Source organism: Oncorhynchus clarkii, unplaced genomic scaffold, assembly GCF_045791955.1.
Source record: "Oncorhynchus clarkii lewisi isolate Uvic-CL-2024 unplaced genomic scaffold, UVic_Ocla_1.0 unplaced_contig_4696_pilon_pilon, whole genome shotgun sequence".
In the NCBI taxonomy this organism is placed as follows: Eukaryota; Metazoa; Chordata; class Actinopteri; order Salmoniformes; family Salmonidae; genus Oncorhynchus; species Oncorhynchus clarkii.
Genome location: NW_027261115.1, coordinates 158,869 through 177,500, shown reverse-complemented (window position 1 = coordinate 177,500; position 18,632 = coordinate 158,869). Strand labels below are relative to the sequence as shown.

Genomic DNA, 18,632 nt, shown 5'->3' with positions numbered 1-18,632 from the left:
TGTGTGGTTACCACAGACTGGGGATTTAGCTGCTGTGTGGTTACCACAGACTGGGGATTTAGCTGCTGTGTGGTTACCACAGACTGGGGATTTAGCTGCTGTGTGGTTACCACAGACTGGGGATTTAGCTGCTGTGTGGTTACCACAGACTGGGGATTTAGCTGCTGTGTGGTTACCACAGACTGGGGATTTAGCTGCTGTGTGGTTACCACAGACTGGGGATTTAGCTGCTGTGTGGTTACCACAGACTGGGGATTTAGCTGCTGTGTGGTTACCACAGACTTTTTTTGTTGTAGTTGTGAACGATTATACACAGGAGCACTATTTCCACCTATGAGACAAGCCATTCTGGAACATCTATTCAACCTCTCGCCCCTCCCTAATCAACTGATCCCTACGAACCATTTCTGTCACCTCCTTTTGGTTTTATTAGACAGGTCGACATGAACGAGGCAGTCGATGTGTTGTCCGTGTGCGACAACAATGTTCTGCTGTATGTTTTCATTTCCACAGGTCAGCTGATCAGCGACGACATCTCTGAGATCATCGCCCGGTTCAACAACAACTACTACACTCCTTACAGTAACCAGCTGACCACCAAGTCTGCCAGCGCTCAATACGATGACAGTTATTTAGGTAATTCCTATTTTTGTCCCAAATGGCACCTGATCAAAAGTAGGGCACTAAATAGGGAATAGGGTGCCCTATGGGCTGTGGTCTAAATTAGGGCACTATATAGGGTATAGGGTGCCCTATGGGCTCTGGTCTAAAGTAGTGCACTATATAGGGTATAGGGTGCCCTATGGGCTCTGGTCTATAGTAGGGCACTATATAGGGTATAGGGTGCCCTATGGGCTCTGGTCTAAAGTAGTGCACTATATAGGGTATAGGGTGCCCTATGGGCTCTGGTCTAAAGTAGTGCACTATATAGGGTATAGGGTGCCCTATGGGCTCTGGTCTATAGTAGGGCACTGTATAGGGTGCCCTATGGGTTCTGGTCTAAAGTAGTGCACTATATAGGGTATAGGGTGCCCTATGGGCTCTGGTCTATAGTAGGGCACTATATAGGGTATAGGGTGCCCTATGGGCTCTGGTCTATAGTAGTGCACTATATAGGGTATAGGGTGCCCTATTGGCTCTGGTCTATAGTAGGGCACTATATAGGGTATAGGGTGCCCTATGGGTTCTGGTCTAAAGTAGTGCACTATATAGGATATAGGGTGCCCTATGGGCTCTGGTCTAAAGTAGTGCATTATATAGGGTATAGGGTGCCCTATGGGCTCTGGTCTAAAGTAGTGCACTATATAGGGTATAGGGTGCCCTATGGGCTCTGGTCTAAAGTAGGGCACTATATATATAGGGTATAGGGTGCCCTATGGGTTCTGGTCTAAAGTAGTGCACTATATAGGATATAGGGTGCCCTATGGGCTCTGGTCTAAAGTAGTGCACTATATAGGGTATAGGGTGCCCTATGGGCTCTGGTCTAAAGTAGTGCACTATATAGGGTATAGGGTGCCCTATGGGCTCTGGTCTAAAGTAGGGCACTATATATATAGGGTATAGGGTGCCCTATGGGTTCTGGTCTAAAGTAGTGCACTATATAGGATATAGGGTGCCCTATGGGCTCTGGTCTAAAGTAGTGCACTATATAGGGTATAGGGTGCCCTATGGGCTCTGGTCTAAAGTAGTGCACTATATAGGGTATAGGGTGCCCTATGGGCTCTGGTCTATAGTAGTGCCCTATATAGGGAATAGGGCTCTGGTCTATAGTAGTGCCCTATATAGGGTATAGGGTGCCCTTTGGGATGCATTGTCTGGTAAAATGTGTTTTGTTCACTTTGTTCTGAAGTGGGGTTTTTAAAGGGGCAATCTGCAGTTGAAACAATGTGTTCTCCCTGCCACTTTTTAGATAAAAAGCAGGTGGATGGCAAAGAAACCACTCTCAATGTGGTTACTAGACAGATCTATGGATGTGTTGCCGATGTGAAATGGCTAGCTAGTTAGCGGTGGTGCGCGCTAATAGCGTTTCAGTCGGTGACGTCAATCGCTCCTAGGACCTTGGAAGTAGTTGTTCCCCCTTTGCTCTGCAAGGGCTGCGGCTTTTTGTGGAGCGATGGGTAACGATGCTTCGAGGGGTGACTGTTGTCGATGTGTGCAGGGGGTCCCTGGTTCGAGCCCCGGGTTAGGGGCGAGGAGAGGGACGGAAGCTATACTGTTACAGATGCATGGACGGACCATCCATGATATCAACGTTACAGTTTAAAACATGTTTACACGCTATAGGTCCTTATCAATAAAATGGCACCAAAAAGGAGCAGAGTGTTCAATGTGGCTGCCGGGGGGACAAGGAGACCCCAGCTCCACTAAAACCACTGTCAACTAAAGGCCCTGAACTCTGCTGGCATCACTTCTTTTAGTTTGTTAAACTCATTCAAATGTTTGTTTTTTTACTTTCAGGTTACTCTGTGACCGTCGGAGACTTCAATGAGGATGGAGAAGATGGTATGACTTGCCCTTATTGTCCTATCACTATTGTCCTATCACTATGGTCCTATCACTATGGCCCCATGCCTTATTATCCTATCACTATGCTCCCATCCCTTATTGACCTATCACTATGGCCCCATGCCTTATTGTCCTATCACTATGGTCCCATGCCTTATTGTCCTATCACTATGCTCCCATCCCCTATTGTCCTATCACTATGGTCCTATCACTATGCTCCCATCCCCTATTGACCTATCACTATGGTCCTATCACTATGGCCCCATGCCTTATTGTCCTATCACTATGGCCCCATACCTTATTATCCTATCACTATGCTCCCATCCCCTATTGTCCTATCACTATGGCCCCATGCCTTATTGTCCTATCACTATGGTCCTATCACTATGCTCCCATCCCTTATTGTCCTATCACTATGCTCCCATCCCCTATTGTCCTATCACTATGGTCATATCACTATGGTCCCATCCCTTATTGTCCTATCACTATGCTCCCATCCCCTATTGTCCTATCACTATGGCCCCATGCCTTATTGTCCTATCACTATGGTCCTATCACTATGCTCCCATCCCTTATTGTCCTATCACTATGCTCCCATCCCCTATTGTCCTATCACTATGGTCATATCACTATGCTCCCATCCCCTATTGTCCTATCACTATGGTCCCATCCCCTATTGTCCTATCACTATGGTCATATCACTATGGTCCCATCCCTTATTGTCCTATCACTATGCTCCCATCCCCTATTGTCCTATCACTATGGCCCCATGCCTTATTGTCCTATCACTATGGTCCTATCACTATGCTCCCATCCCTTATTGTCCTATCACTATGGCCCCATGCCTTATTGTCCTATCACAATGGTCCCATGCCTTATTGTCCTATCACTATGCTCCCATCCCCTATTGTCCTATCACTATGGTCCTATCACTATGCTCCCATCCCCTATTGTCCTATCACTATGGTCCTATCACTATGGTCCCATGCCTTATTGTCCTATCACTATGGTCCTATCACTATGGTCCCATGCCTTATTGTCCTATCACTATGGTCCCATGCCTTATTGTCCTATCACTATGGTCCTATCACTATGCTCCCATCCCCTATTGTCCTATCACTATGGCACCATACCTTATCCTATCACTATGGCCCCATGCCTTATTGTCCTATCACTATGCTCCCATGCCTTATTGTCCTATCACTATGCTCCCATCCCCTATTGTCCTATCACTATGGCCCCATACCTTATTATCCTATCACTATGGTCCCATCCCTTATTGTCCTATCACTATGGTCCCATGCCTTATTGTCCTATCACTATGGTCCCATGCCTTATTGTCCTATCACTATGGCCCCATGGCTTATTGTCCTATCACTATGGTCCCATCCCTTATTATCCTATCACTATGTCCCCATGCCTTATTGTGCTATCACTATGCTCCCATGCCTTATTGTCCTATCACTATGCTCCCATCCCTTATTTTCCTATCACTATGGCACCATACCTTATTATCCTATCACTATGGCCCCATGCCTTATTGTCCTATCACTATGCTCCCATCCCCTATTGTCCTATCACTATGGCACCATACCTTATTATCCTATCACTATGGCCCATACCTTATTTTCCTATCACTATGCTCCAATCCCTTATTGTCCTATCACTATGGTCATATCACTATGGCCCCATGCCTTATTGTCCTATCACTATGGCCCCATGCCTTATTGTCCTATCACTATGGTCCCATCCCTTATTATCCTGTCACTATGGCCCCATGCCTTATTGTCCTATCACTATGCTCCCATGCCTTATTGTCCTATCACTATGCTCCCATCCCCTATTGTCCTATCACTATGGCACCATACCTTATTACCCTATCACTATGGCCCCATGCCTTATTGTCCTATCACTATGCTCCCATGCCTTATTGTCCTATCACTATGCTCCCATCCCCTATTGTCCTATCACTATGGCACCATACCTTATTATCCTATCACTATGGTCCCATGCCTTATTGTCCTATCACTATGGTCCTATCACTATGGTCCCATCCCTTATTGTCCTATCACTATGGTAATATCACTATGGCCCCATGCCTTATTGTCCTTTCACTATGGTCCCATGCCTTATTGTCCTATCACTATGGTCCCATCACTTATTATCCTATCACTATGGCCCCATGCCTTATTGTCCTATCACATACTCCCATCCCCTATTGTCCTATCACTATGGCCCCATGCCTTATTGTCCTATCACTATGGCCCCATACCTTATTATCCTATCACTATTCTCCCATCCCCTATTGTCCTATCACTATGCTCCCATGCCTTATTGTCCTATCACTATGCTCCCATCCCCTATTGTCCTATCACTATGCTCCCATGCCTTATTGTCCTATCACTATGGCCCCATGCCTTATTGTCCTATCACTATGCTCCCATGCCTTATTGTCCTATCACTATGCTCTCTTCCCCTATTGTCCTATCACTATGGCCCCATGCCTTATTGTCCTATCACTATGGCACCATACCTTATTATCCTATCACTATGGCCCCATGCCTTATTGTCCTATCACTATGGTCCTATCACTATGCTCCCATCCCTTATTGTCCTATCACTATGCTCCCATCCCCTATTGTCCTATCACTATGGTCATATCACTATGCTCCCATCCCCTATTGTCCTATCACTATGCTCCCATCCCCTATTGTCCTATCACTATGGTCATATCACTATGCTCCCATCCCCTATTGTCCTATCACTATGGTCCCATCCCCTATTGTCCTATCACTATGGTCATATCACTATGGTCCCATCCCTTATTGTCCTATCACTATGCTCCCATCCCCTATTGTCCTATCACTATGGCCCCATGCCTTATTGCCCTATCACTATGGTCCTATCACTATGCTCCCATGCCTTATTGTCCTATCACTATGCTCCCATCCCCTATTGTCATATCACTATGGTCCTATCACTATGGCCCCATGCCTTATTGTCCTATCACTATGGCCCCATACCTTATTATCCTATCACTATGCTCCCATCCCCTATTGTCCTATCACTATGGCCCCATGCCTTATTGTCCTATCACTATGGTCCTATCACTATGCTCCCATCCCTTATTGTCCTATCACTATGCTCCCATCCCCTATTGTCCTATCACTATGGTCATATCACTATGCTCCCATCCCCTATTGTCCTATCACTATGGTCCCATCCCCTATTGTCCTATCACTATGGTCATATCACTATGGTCCCATCCCTTATTGTCATATCACTATGCTCCCATCCCCTATTGTCCTATCACTATGGCCCCATGCCTTATTGTCCTATCACTATGGTCCTATCACTATGCTCCCATCCCTTATTGTCCTATCACTATGGCCCCATGCCTTATTGTCCTATCACAATGGTCCCATGCCTTATTGTCCTATCACTATGCTCCCATCCCCTATTGTCCTATCACTATGGTCCTATCACTATGCTCCCATCCCCTATTGTCCTATCACTATGGTCCTATCACTATGGTCCCATGCCTTATTGTCCTATCACTATGGTCCTATCACTATGGTCCCATGCCTTATTGTCCTATCACTATGGTCCCATGCCTTATTGTCCTATCACTATGGTCCTATCACTATGCTCCCATCCCCTATTGTCCTATCACTATGGCACCATACCTTATCCTATCACTATGGCCCCATGCCTTATTGTCCTATCACTATGCTCCCATGCCTTATTGTCCTATCACTATGCTCCCATCCCCTATTGTCCTATCACTATGGCCCCATACCTTATTATCCTATCACTATGGTCCCATCCCTTATTGTCCTATCACTATGGTCCCATGCCTTATTGTCCTATCACTATGGTCCCATGCCTTATTGTCCTATCACTATGGCCCCATGCCTTATTGTCCTATCACTATGGTCCCATCCCTTATTATCCTATCACTATGTCCCCATGCCTTATTGTGCTATCACTATGCTCCCATGCCTTATTGTCCTATCACTATGCTCCCATCCCTTATTTTCCTATCACTATGGCACCATACCTTATTATCCTATCACTATGGCCCCATGCCTTATTGTCCTATCACTATGCTCCCATCCCCTATTGTCCTATCACTATGGCACCATACCTTATTATCCTATCACTATGGCCCATACCTTATTTTCCTATCACTATGCTCCAATCCCTTATTGTCCTATCACTATGGTCATATCACTATGGCCCCATGCCTTATTGTCCTATCACTATGGCCCCATGCCTTATTGTCCTATCACTATGGTCCCATCCCTTATTATCCTGTCACTATGGCCCCATGCCTTATTGTCCTATCACTATGCTCCCATGCCTTATTGTCCTATCACTATGCTCCCATCCCCTATTGTCCTATCACTATGGCACCATACCTTATTATCCTATCACTATGGTCCCATGCCTTATTGTCCTATCACTATGGTCCTATCACTATGGTCCCATCCCTTATTGTCCTATCACTATGGTAATATCACTATGGCCCCATGCCTTATTGTCCTTTCACTATGGTCCCATGCCTTATTGTCCTATCACTATGGTCCCATCACTTATTATCCTATCACTATGGCCCCATGCCTTATTGTCCTATCACTATGCTCCCATCCCCTATTGTCCTATCACTATGGCCCCATGCCTTATTGTCCTATCACTATGGCCCCATACCTTATTATCCTATCACTATTCTCCCATCCCCTATTGTCCTATCACTATGCTCCCATGCCTTATTGTCCTATCACTATGCTCCCATCCCCTATTGTCCTATCACTATGCTCCCATGCCTTATTGTCCTATCACTATGGCCCCATGCCTTATTGTCCTATCACTATGCTCCCATGCCTTATTGTCCTATCACTATGCTCCCATCCCCTATTGTCCTATCACTATGGCCCCATGCCTTATTGTCCTATCACTATGGCACCATACCTTATTATCCTATCACTATGGCCCCATACCTTATTGTCCTATCACTATGGTCCCATACCTTATTGTCCTATCACTATGCTCCCATCCCCTATTGTCCTATCACTATGCTCCTATCACTATGCTCCTATCACCATGGTCCCATACCTTATTGTCCTATCACTATGGTCCCATACCTTATTGTCCTATCACTAAGGCACCATACCTTATTGTCCTATCACTATGGTCCCATACCTTATTGTCCTATCGCTATGCTCCTGTCACTATGGTCCCATACCTTATTGTCCTATCACTATGGTCCTATCACTATGGTCCCATACCTTATTGTCCTATCGCTATGGTCCCATACCTTATTGTCCTATCACTATGGCACCATACCTTATTGTCCTATCACTATGCTCCCATCCCCTATTGTCCTATCACTATGGCACCATACCTTATTTTCCTATCACTATGGTCCCATACCTTATTGTCCTATCACTATGGTCCCATCCCTTATTGTCCTATCACTATGCTCCCAGCCCTTATTATCCTATCACTATGGTCCCATCCCTTATTGTCCTATCACTATGGCCCCATGCCTTATTGTCCTATTTCTATGGCCCCATACCTTATTGTCCTATCACTATGGTCCCATACCTTATTGTCCTATCACTATGGCCCAATGCCTTATTGTCCTATCACTATGCTCCCATCCCCTATTGTCCTATCACTATGGCACCATACCTTATTTTCCTATCACTATGGTCCCATACCTTATTGTCCTATCACTATGGTCCCATCCCTTATTGTCCTATCACTATGCTCCCATCCCCTATTGTCCTATCACTATGGCACCATACCTTATTTTCCTATCACTATGGTCCCATACCTTATTGTCTTATCACTATGGTCCCATCCCTTATTGTCCTATCACTATGCTCCCAGCCCTTATTATCCTATCACTATGGTCCCATCCCTTATTGTCCTATCACTATGGTCATATCACTATGGCCCCATGCCTTATTGTCCTATCACTATGGCCCCATGCCTTATTGTCCTATTACTATGGCCCCATACCTTATTGTCCTATCACTATGGTCCCATACCTTATTGTCCTATCACTATGGCCCAATGCCTTATTGTCCTATCACTATGGCCCCATGCCCTATTATCCTATCACTATGGTCCCATACCTTATTGCCCTATCACTATGGTCCTATCAATATGGTCCCATCCCTTATTGTCCTATCACTATGGTAATATCACTATGGCCCCATGCCTTATTGTCCTATCACTATGGTCCCATGCCTTATTGTCCTATCACTATGGTCCCATCCCTTATTATCCTATCACTATGGCCCAATGCCTTATTGTCCTATCACTCTGGCCCCATGCCTGATTGTCCTATCACTATGGTCCCATGCCTTATTGTCCTATCACTATGGTCCCATCCCTTATTATCCTATCACTATGGCCCCATGCCTTATTGTCCTATCACTATGCTCCCATGCCTTATTGTCCTATCACTATGCTCCCATCCTTTATTGTCCTATCGCTATTGTCCTATCAGTATGGTCCTATCACTATGGTCCCAGCCCTTATTATCCTATCACTATGGTCCCATCCCTTATTGTCCTATCACTATTGTCCTATCAGTATGGTCCTATCACTATGGTCCCATGCCTTATTGTCCTATCACTATGCTCCCATACCTTATTGTCCTATCACTATGGTCCTATCACTATGGCCCCATGCCTTATTGTCCTATCACTATGGCCCCATCCCTTATTGTCTATATAGAACATCTCAATGGCGATCTCATTCTAACACTGTAAGTGATTTCTGTTTTTTCTGTTCTGTTGTACAGACTATGTTACTGGGGTACCCAGGGGAGACAAAGCTCTGGGCTATGTAAGTATTATGAGCTTATAGATACAAGCACTATAGAACTAGCCTTCATTTAACCTTCATTCATCCTGTCCTAGGATGTGAGCTGTCGTCAGCTGTCAGCACGCACAGACTGGATGACCAGGCTAACTATTATTATTATTATTATTATTAGAGTGTAAATCTGGGTAGAAAATGAAACTCAGTCAGTTAAATGGAGTCCGTTATTTTTTGTTGTTGCCATGTAGGTGAACATCTTCAATGGCAGGAACATGGAGTCAATGCTGAATTTCACAGGAACGCAGGTAAGTTATGGCAGTGGTCTTACTGTGGCAAAGTGGTCAAACATATATCTATATTCCCCTCCAGTTTCCTTCATCTTAGCCAATCACGTCATAAGGGGATGCTAGTCTCCTCTCACAGCCGCTGTATGAGGCTGTGGAAGGTGAGCGAGACCAAAGAGATGCCTGGTCGTATCGCGTCCACAGTGGACCGCGGTCAAGTTACTGCCCTGCAGCTTGTCCTTTTTTTTAAACAGCAAAAAAGTACCCAATTTTTTTTTTTTACACTAATTTAGTCATCAGAGCTGATAAAGCGCGAGAGGAAGGAGAGAGGGTGCCGCTCTAGCGAGGGGACTGTACTGTGAGCGAGTGTCGCAGGGAGGAGGGATAGATGGACGTGAGAGACGACAACCAACCAAGCCCGACTTCGCGCTAGAATTAAGCTGCCATATCGCTATAGTTATTTATCATCCAATATGATTACGTAGGACCATAGCACTGCTTCCTGTCCCTCTGCGGACACCAACGTCATCCTGTTATTTGTTATTGAGCCCCGAGTTCACATCTGGAAGCCATTCGCAGCACTGGAAGAAGAAAGATGTCAAAGCTGAGGAGTGGAGAGGAGAAAGAAGGGATGAGAGAGCAGAGAAGAACTCTGGCTACAGCTTGTTAACCTCGAGATGTGGAGATCAACGCCGCTGAGCTCTCTCACCGGCTACAGCTTGTTAACCTCGAGATGTGGAGATCAACGCCGCTGAGCTCTCTCACCGGCTACAGCTTGTTAACCTCGAGATGTGGAGATCAACGCCGCTGAGCTCTCTCACCGGCTACAGCTTGTTAACCTTGAGATGTGGAGATCAACGCCGCTGAGCTCTCTGACTGGCTACAGCTTGTTAACCTCGAGATGTGGAGATCAACGCCGCTGAGCTCTCTGACTGGCTACAGCTTGTTAACCTCGAGATGTGGAGATCAACGCCGCTGAGCTCTCTCACCGGCTACAGCTTGTTAACCTCGAGATGTGGAGATCAACGCCGCTGAGCTCTCTGACTGGCTACCAGCTAGTTACGCTAGCTAACGTTAGCAGGCTAGACTAACCTCAAGATGTGGAGATCAACGCCGCTGAGCTCTCTGACTGGCTACCAGCTAGTTACGCTAGCTAACGTTAGCAAGCTAGGCTAATTGAAGCTGTATGTGCTTTCTCATCCTACATTTAAAAAATAAATAAAATGTTTTACCTTTTATTTAACTAGGCAAGTCAGTTAAGAATAAATCCATATTTTCAATGATGGCCTAGGAACCGTTACAAATAACAATAACTCCATTCAGACAATTTAGTACCAGCCTACCTGTTGGCTCTTGGTTATTGTAGCCTGTTCCTTCTCCTTTTTAACTTTTTAATTCTGTCCTTTTAATTCCATCTTCCATTGATTTGAGATATCTCCTATCTTTTGCTACACGCGAAGCTGAGGCTCTATGACTATAGCCTATTACCGCTTTGATGACTCATGATTTGGCCAACGACAAGCTACACGCGCCACTCTCTACTCTGGTGAAAAGCAAGAGCGACAGCATCGTCAATGATGATAACATTTCTCTCTCTACTGCAGCGGTCTGTTAGGATCTGTACGGGCCCTTCTGGACGAGTTAGTTTAAAATTACACTTACCCGAGGAGACCCGTGACAATCAGAACCGACCCAGACCCGTAACGTTATGTAGAATTGTGGATCCGGACCCTCTCGGGTATTCTGGTACAGGTTGATCCAAGAAAACCTGTAAGTCAGAGTGTTGAGTCTTTTCAGGAATACGACCCCCTCCTCTCTCTCTCACACACACACACACACACACACACACACACACACACACATACACACACACGCATACACACATACACACACACATACACACACACACACACATACATACACACATACACACACACACACACACACATATACACACACACACACACACACACGTTAACAGCCTATACATCTCCAGACTCTTCTTCTCTGTTCTCCACGTAAACCATGAAACTGTGTGTGTGTGTGTGTGTGTGGGCCGACTCCGAGCCAACAGGACGGTAGAAATGCTGACACAATTGATATGCTTTTTGTTGTTTGACTGTTTCTCCTGGAATCCACCCACATACACAGAGACATACGGAAACGGAGAAGAACTCTGATATACCACCTACTCTCTTTGTGCTGCTTTGTAGCTAGTTCTGCTTTGGATGCACTCATCATTTGTAGACTCACTGTTCTGTATACATGATGTGAGCTCGAAGGAATCAGTCCCCGTAACCGATGTGAAACGGCTAGCTAGCGTAGCGGGCGGGGGCGGCACTCATAGCGTTTCAGTCGGTGACGTCAATCGCTCCGAGGACCTTGGAAGTAGTTGTTCCCCCTTTGCTCTGCAAGGGCCGCAGCTTTTTGTGGAGCGATGGGTAACGATGCTTCGAGGGGTGGCTGTTGTCGACGTGTGCTAGAGGGTCCCTGGTTCGAGCCCAGGTAGGGGGCGAGGAGATGAGACGGAAGCTAAACTGTTATATATGGAACTGTGGTAATTCATATTTCGATCCTGACGGTGGACTCTATGGAGAAATAGTGAGTAGGCTACACGATCTCTGGAAGATCTCATTGTATTTCTCTGTTTCCTCAGATGGCTGCCTACTTTGGCCATTCAGTGGCAGCGACCGACCTCAATAATGATGGGTAAGCAATGATGTTTCTGAAAAAATGGTTATTTGGATGCTGATTGGACAAGCAGCAATCCAAGCCGGGCTGTATTGGCCATCACAGACACACCTAATGGCTGTACAGCGAGGGTTAATATAAGCCTAGCATTTAGTTTGGTACAGCGGGGGTTAATATAAGCATTTAGTTTGGTACAGCGGGGGTTAATATAAGCCTAGCATTTAGTTTGGTACAGCGGGGGTTAATATAAGCCTAGCATTTAGTTTGGTACAGCGGGGGTTAATATAAGCATTTAGTTTGGTACAGCGGGGGTTAATATAAGCATTTAGTTTGGTACAGTGGGGGTTAATATGAGCATTTAGTTTGGAACAGCGGGGGTTAATATAAGCCTAGCATTTAGTTTGGTACAGCGGGGGTTAATATAAGCATTTAGTTTGGTACAGTGGGGGTTAATATGAGCATTTAGTTTGGAACAGCAGGGGTTAATATAAGCCTAGCATTTAGTTTGGTACAGCGGGGGTTAATATGAGTCAGGCATTTAGTTTGGTACAGTGGGGGTTAATATGAGTCAGGCATTTAGTTTGGTACAGTGGGGGTTAATATGAGTCAGGCATTTAGTTTGGTACAGTGGGGGTTAATATGAGTCAGGCATTTAGTTTGGTACAGCGGGGGTTAATATGAGTCAGGCATTTAGTTTGGTACAGTGGGGGTTAATATGAGTCAGGCATTTAGTTTGGTACAGCGGGGGTTAATATGAGTCAGGCATTTAGTTTGGTACAGCGGGGGTTAATATGAGTCAGGCATTTAGTTTGGTATTCCCTCCCTGTTTGTCTTCCCCCCCCCTCTTTGTTTCCTAATGAACACAACCCTTCTTCAGGATATGTATTAATGGTAAAGAGAGCTTTTAGAAGTGTTGGGATCCGCTCAAGGCATTTAGACTTTCATGTCCTGTTGCAGTGTTAATTTATCTCAAGAAGATGACAGGCCGGTTAATTATCCAGCCGTCATGGCTTCACGTCCTCTCCTGAGTCCGGGCTGCTTTCAGATGAATTAGTTACAGTTTACCATCCTTACGTTTTTAATATGATGAATACATATTTACTCACTCTAAATACACACAGATGCAGCTGTAATATCAGGGCTGATTTTTAAAGTAGGTTATGTCACACCATTCGTATTTGCAGTGCCATTATCACTTAGGGGACATTTTTGAATATGTTGTGGAGATCAAGTCCATAAAAGCCCAAATATTGTACATGGTCAAAGAAGAAGAGTTGGTTTCATAAAACAAATGAATTACTATTACTGGACTAAATAAACACTTTCAATGGAGAGTCCATATTGAACAGGTTTCATAGTACCGTGCTAGGCTTAGTCTTATGTTCGGGAAACCAGCCCAAAATGTTATTAAAAAGAGGGGGTACTTTATATCTCATAGAAATATCCGTCTCTGTCTGAGCCTGAGCATTTAGTTAAAGTACATATCGCTGTGTTATTTTAGTGCTGCAAAATACCATGAATTTTGCACCTTTTATTTCAACTCAACAAATTCTTATTTACAATGAAAGCTCACCCCCGGAACAAAACCCAGGACGACGCTGGGACAATTGTGCGCCAGCCCTATGGGACTCCCAATCACGTAATCGAACCAGGGTGTCTTTAGGGTGTCTTTAGGGTGTCTTTAGTGACGCCTCAAGCACTGAGATGCAGTGCCTTTTTTACCATGAATTAGTCGTCCACTATTGGAAGTTTATCTTCTGTTAGTGTAAACCCTAATCATGTCTCTCCTCAGGCTGGTGGATCTGTTTGTAGGGGCCCCTCTGTTCATGGACCGTGGTAGTGATGGGAAGCTAAGGGAGGTGGGTCAGGTGTCTGTGTTCCTGGGGAAGGGAGGCTTCTCCTTCAACACACCCATCACACTGAGTGGGACAGAGATCTACTCACGCTTCGGCAGTTCTATCGCCACACTGGGGGACCTGGATATGGATGGCTTCAACGGTATGTATGAGGTCTCAACGGTATGTATGAGGTCTCAACGGTATGTATGAGGTCTCAACGGTATGTATGAGGTCTCAACGGTATGTATGAGGTCTCAACGGTATGTATGAGGTCTCAACGGTATGTATGAGGCCTCAACGGTATGTATGAGGCCTCAACGGTATGTATGAGGCCTCAACGGTATGTATGAGGTCTCAACGGTATGTATGAGGTCTCAACGGTATGTATGAGGTCTCAACGGTATGTATGAGGTCTCAACGGTATGTATGAGGTCTCAACGGTATGTATGAGGTCTCAACGGTATGTATGAGGTCTCAACGGTATGTATGAGGCCTCAACGGTATGTATGAGGCCTCAACGGTATGTATGAGGTCTCAACGGGGTGTGTGTATGTGTGTATCAGGCCTTAACGGTATGTATGAGGTTTTAACGGTATGTATGAGGTCTCAACGGGGTGTGTGCATGTGTGTATGAGGCCTTAACGGTATGTATGTATGAGGCCTTAACGGTATGTATGAGGTCTCAACGGTATGTATGAGGCCTCAACGGTATGTATGAGGTCTTAACGGTATGTATGAGGCCTTAACGGTATGTATGTATGAGGTCTTAACGGTATGTATGTATGTATGAGGCCTCAACGGTATGCATGAGGTCTTAACGGTATGTATGTATGAGGCCTCAACGGTATGTATGAGGTCTTAACGGTATGTATGAGGTCTCAACGGTATGTATGAGGTCTTAACGGTATGTATGAGGCCTCAACGGTATGTATGAGGTCTCAACGGTATGTATGAGGTTTTAACGGTATGTATGAGTCCTCAACGGTATGTATGAGTCCTCAACGGTATGTATGTATGAGGTCTTAACGGTATGTATGAGTCCTCAACGGTATGTATGAGGTCTTAACGGTATGTATGAGGTCTTAACGGTATGTATGAGGTCTTAACGGTATGTATGAGGTCTTAACGGTATGTATGTATGAGGCCTCAACGGTATGTATGAGGTCTCAACGGTATGTATGAGGTCTTAACGGTATGTATGTATGAGGTCTCAACGGTATGTATGAGGTCTTAACGGTATGTATGAGTCCTCAACGGTATGTATGAGGTCTTAACGGTATGTATGAGTCCTCAACGGTATGTATGAGTCCTCAACGGTATGTATGAGTCCTCAACGGTATGTATGAGGCCTCAACGGTATGTATGAGGCCAACTCGGGGAGATTCCCTGGTTTGAAGACAAAGGCCAAACCACCATGAAGGGTTGTTAGTGATCTTCCTGTAATGTTTCTCTGTTCCAGACATTGCCATAGCTGCACCCTACGGCGGGCCGAAGCACAGGGGCCTAGTGTACATCCACAATGGGAGGGCTGCAGGGCCTGACCCAGTGCCTTCTCAGGTCCTAGTGGGGAGGTGGGCCTCCTCTTACATGCCCCCCAGCTTTGGATACTCCCTGCACGGAGCCACCGATATTGACCAGAATGGATACCCAGGTAGTTTGATACTAGAATGGATACCCAGGTAGTTTCATACTAGAAGAGATACCCAGGTAGTTTGATACTAGAATGGATACCCAGGTAGTTTGATACTAGAATAGATACCCAGGTAGTTTGATACTAGAATAGATACCCAGGTAGTTTCATACTAGAAGAGATACCCAGGTAGTTTGATACTAGAATGGATACCCAGGTAGTTTGATACTAGAATAGATACCCAGGTAGTTTGATACTAGAATAGATACCCAGGTAGTTTGATACTAGAATGGATACCCAGGTAGTTTGATACTAGAATGGATACCCAGGTAGTTTGATACTAGAATAGATACCCAGGTAGTTTGATACTAGATTGGATACCCAGGTAGGTTGATACTAGAATAGATACCCAGGTAGTTTCATACTAGAAGAGATACCCAGGTAGCTTCGTACTAGATTGGCTACCCAGGTAGTTTGATACTAGAAGAGATACCCAGGTAGTTTCGTACTAGAATGGATACACAGGTAGTTTGATACTAGAAGAGATACCCAGGTAGTTTCGTACTAGATTGGCTACCCAGATAGTTTGATACTAGAATGGATACCCAGGTAGTTTGATACTAGAATGGATACCCAGGTAGCTTCGTACTAGATTGGATACCCAGGTAGGTTGATACTAGAATGGATACCCAGGTGTAGTTAGGGGAAGTATGAGTGTTGTTGAAAGGCGTTAGGGAGTTAAGCTCTGCTAGTATTTTCCTGGGTTTGTGGTGACTGAATGCCTACAGATTTGGCTCTTACTTGGCAAGCCCGCTGGCATTATACTGACGTTTTTCTCTCAACTGTCTTGCTCGCCCTCTCTCTCTCTCCCCCTCTCTCTCTCTCTCCCCTCTCTCCCCTCTCTCTCTCGCTCTCCCCTCTCTCTCCCCTCTCTCTCGCTCTCTCCGCTCTCTCCCCTCTCTCTCGCTCTCTCCCCTCTCTCTCGCTCTCTCTCGCTCTCTCCCCTCTCTCTCGCTCTCTCCCCTCTCTCCCCTCTCTCTCGCTCTCTCCCCTCTCTCTCTCTCTCTCTCTCTCCCCCCTTCTCTCCCCTTCTCTCCCCCTCTCTCTCTTTCCCACCCCCCTCTCTCCCCCTCTTTCTCCCTTCTCCCACTCGCTCTCGCTCTCTCCGTCTCTCTCTCGCTCTACCCTCTCGCTCTCTCGCTCTCCCCTCTCGCTCTCCCCTCTCTCTCCCCTCTCTCTCTCTCTCTCTCCCCTCTCTCTCTCTCTCTCGCTCTCCCCCTCTCTCTCGCTCTCCCCCCTCTCTCTCGCTCTCCCCTCCCCCTCTCTCTCGCTCTCCCCTCTCTCTCTCCCCTCTCTCTCCCCTCTCTCTCTCGCTCTCCCCTCTCTCTCTCCCCTCTCTCTCTCGCTCTCTCCCCTCTCTCTCGCTCTCTCCCCTCTCTCGCTCTCTCCGCTCTCTCCCCTCTCTCTCGCTCTCTCCCCTCTCTCTCGCTCTCTCCCCTCTCTCTCTGTCTCTCTCTCTCTCTCCCCCCTTCTCTCCCCTTCTCTCCCCCTCTCTCTCTTTCCCACCCCCCTCTCTCTCCCTCTCCCCCTCTCTCTCCCTCTCCCCCTCTTTCTCCCTTCTCCCACTCGCTCTCTCCGTCTCGCTCTCCCCTCTCGCTCTCTCGCTCTCCCCTCTCGCTCTCCCCTCTCTCTCCCCTCTCTCTCTCTCTCTCCCCTCTCTCTCTCTCTCCCCTCTCTCGCTCTCCCCTCTCTCTCGCTCTCCCCTCTCTCTCGCGCACCCCTCTCTCTCGCTCTCCCCTCTCTCTCGCTCTCCCTTCTCTCTCTCTCCTCTCTCCTCTCTCTCTCCTCTCTCCCCCCTCGGTCTCTCTCTCCTCTCCCCCTCGGTCTCTCTCTCCTGTCCCCTCTCTGTCTCTCTCCTCTCCCCCCTGTCCCCTCTCTGTCTCTCTCTCCTCTCTCCTCTCCCCCCTCTCCCCTCTCTGTCTCTCTCTCCTCTCTGTCTCTCTGTCTCTCTCTCCTCTCCCCCCTCTGTCTCTCTCTCCTCTCCCCTCTCTGTCTCTCTCTCCTCTCCCCTCTCTGTCTCTCTCTCCTCTCCCCTCTCTGTCTCTCTTTCCTCTCCCCTCTCTGTCTCTCTCTCCTCTCCCCTCTGTCTCTCTCTCCTCTCCCCCCTCTGACTCTCTCTCCTCTCCCCTCTGTACCCTCTCTGTCTCTCTCTCCTCTCTCCTCTCCCCCTCTCCCCTCTCTGTCTCTCTCTCCTCTCTGTCTCTCTGTCTCTCTCTCCTCTCCCCCCTCTGTCTCTCTCTCCTCTCCCCCCTCTGTCTCTCTCTCCTCTCCCCTCTCTGTCTCTCTGTCCTCTCCCCTCTCTGTCTCTCTCTCCTCTCCCCTCTCTGTCTCTCTCTCCTCTCCCCTCTCTGTCTCTCTCTCCTCTCCCCTCTGTCTCTCTCTCCTCTCCCCCCTCTGACTCTCTCTCCTCTCCCCTCTGTACCCTCTCTGTCTCTCTCTCCTCTCTCCTCTCCCCCTCTCCCCTCTCTGTCTCTCTCTCCTCTCTGTCTCTCTGTCTCTCTCTCCTCTCCCCCCTCTGTCTCTCTCTCCTCTCCCCCCTCTGTCTCTCTCTCCTCTCCCCTCTCTGTCTCTCTCTCCTCTCCCCTCTCTGTCTCTCTCTCCTCTCCCCCCTCTGTCTCTCTCTCCTCTCCCCCCTCTGTCTCTCTCTCCTCTCCCCCCTCTGTCTCTCTCTCCTCTCCCCTCTCTGTCTCTCTCTCCTCTCCCCTCTCTGTCTCTCTCTCCTCTCCCCCCTCTGTCTCTCTCTCCTCTCCCCCCTCTGTCTCTCTCTCCTCTCCCCTCTCTGTCTCT

General features: G+C 46.9%; 1 protein-coding gene across 1 annotated transcript in view; it reads left to right on the top strand.

Moving 5' to 3' along the window:
* Positions 1–18,632, top strand: part of LOC139404906 (integrin alpha-V-like) — an 80,314-nt gene that overhangs the window by 12,142 nt on the left and 49,540 nt on the right. The window contains exons 7-13 of the mRNA XM_071147447.1: positions 514–636; positions 2,458–2,502; positions 9,323–9,366; positions 9,591–9,647; positions 12,283–12,335; positions 14,110–14,315; positions 15,615–15,806. Coding sequence (XP_071003548.1) covers positions 514–636; positions 2,458–2,502; positions 9,323–9,366; positions 9,591–9,647; positions 12,283–12,335; positions 14,110–14,315; positions 15,615–15,806 — 720 coding nt within the window. The remainder of the gene's footprint in view (positions 1–513; positions 637–2,457; positions 2,503–9,322; positions 9,367–9,590; positions 9,648–12,282; positions 12,336–14,109; positions 14,316–15,614; positions 15,807–18,632) is intronic.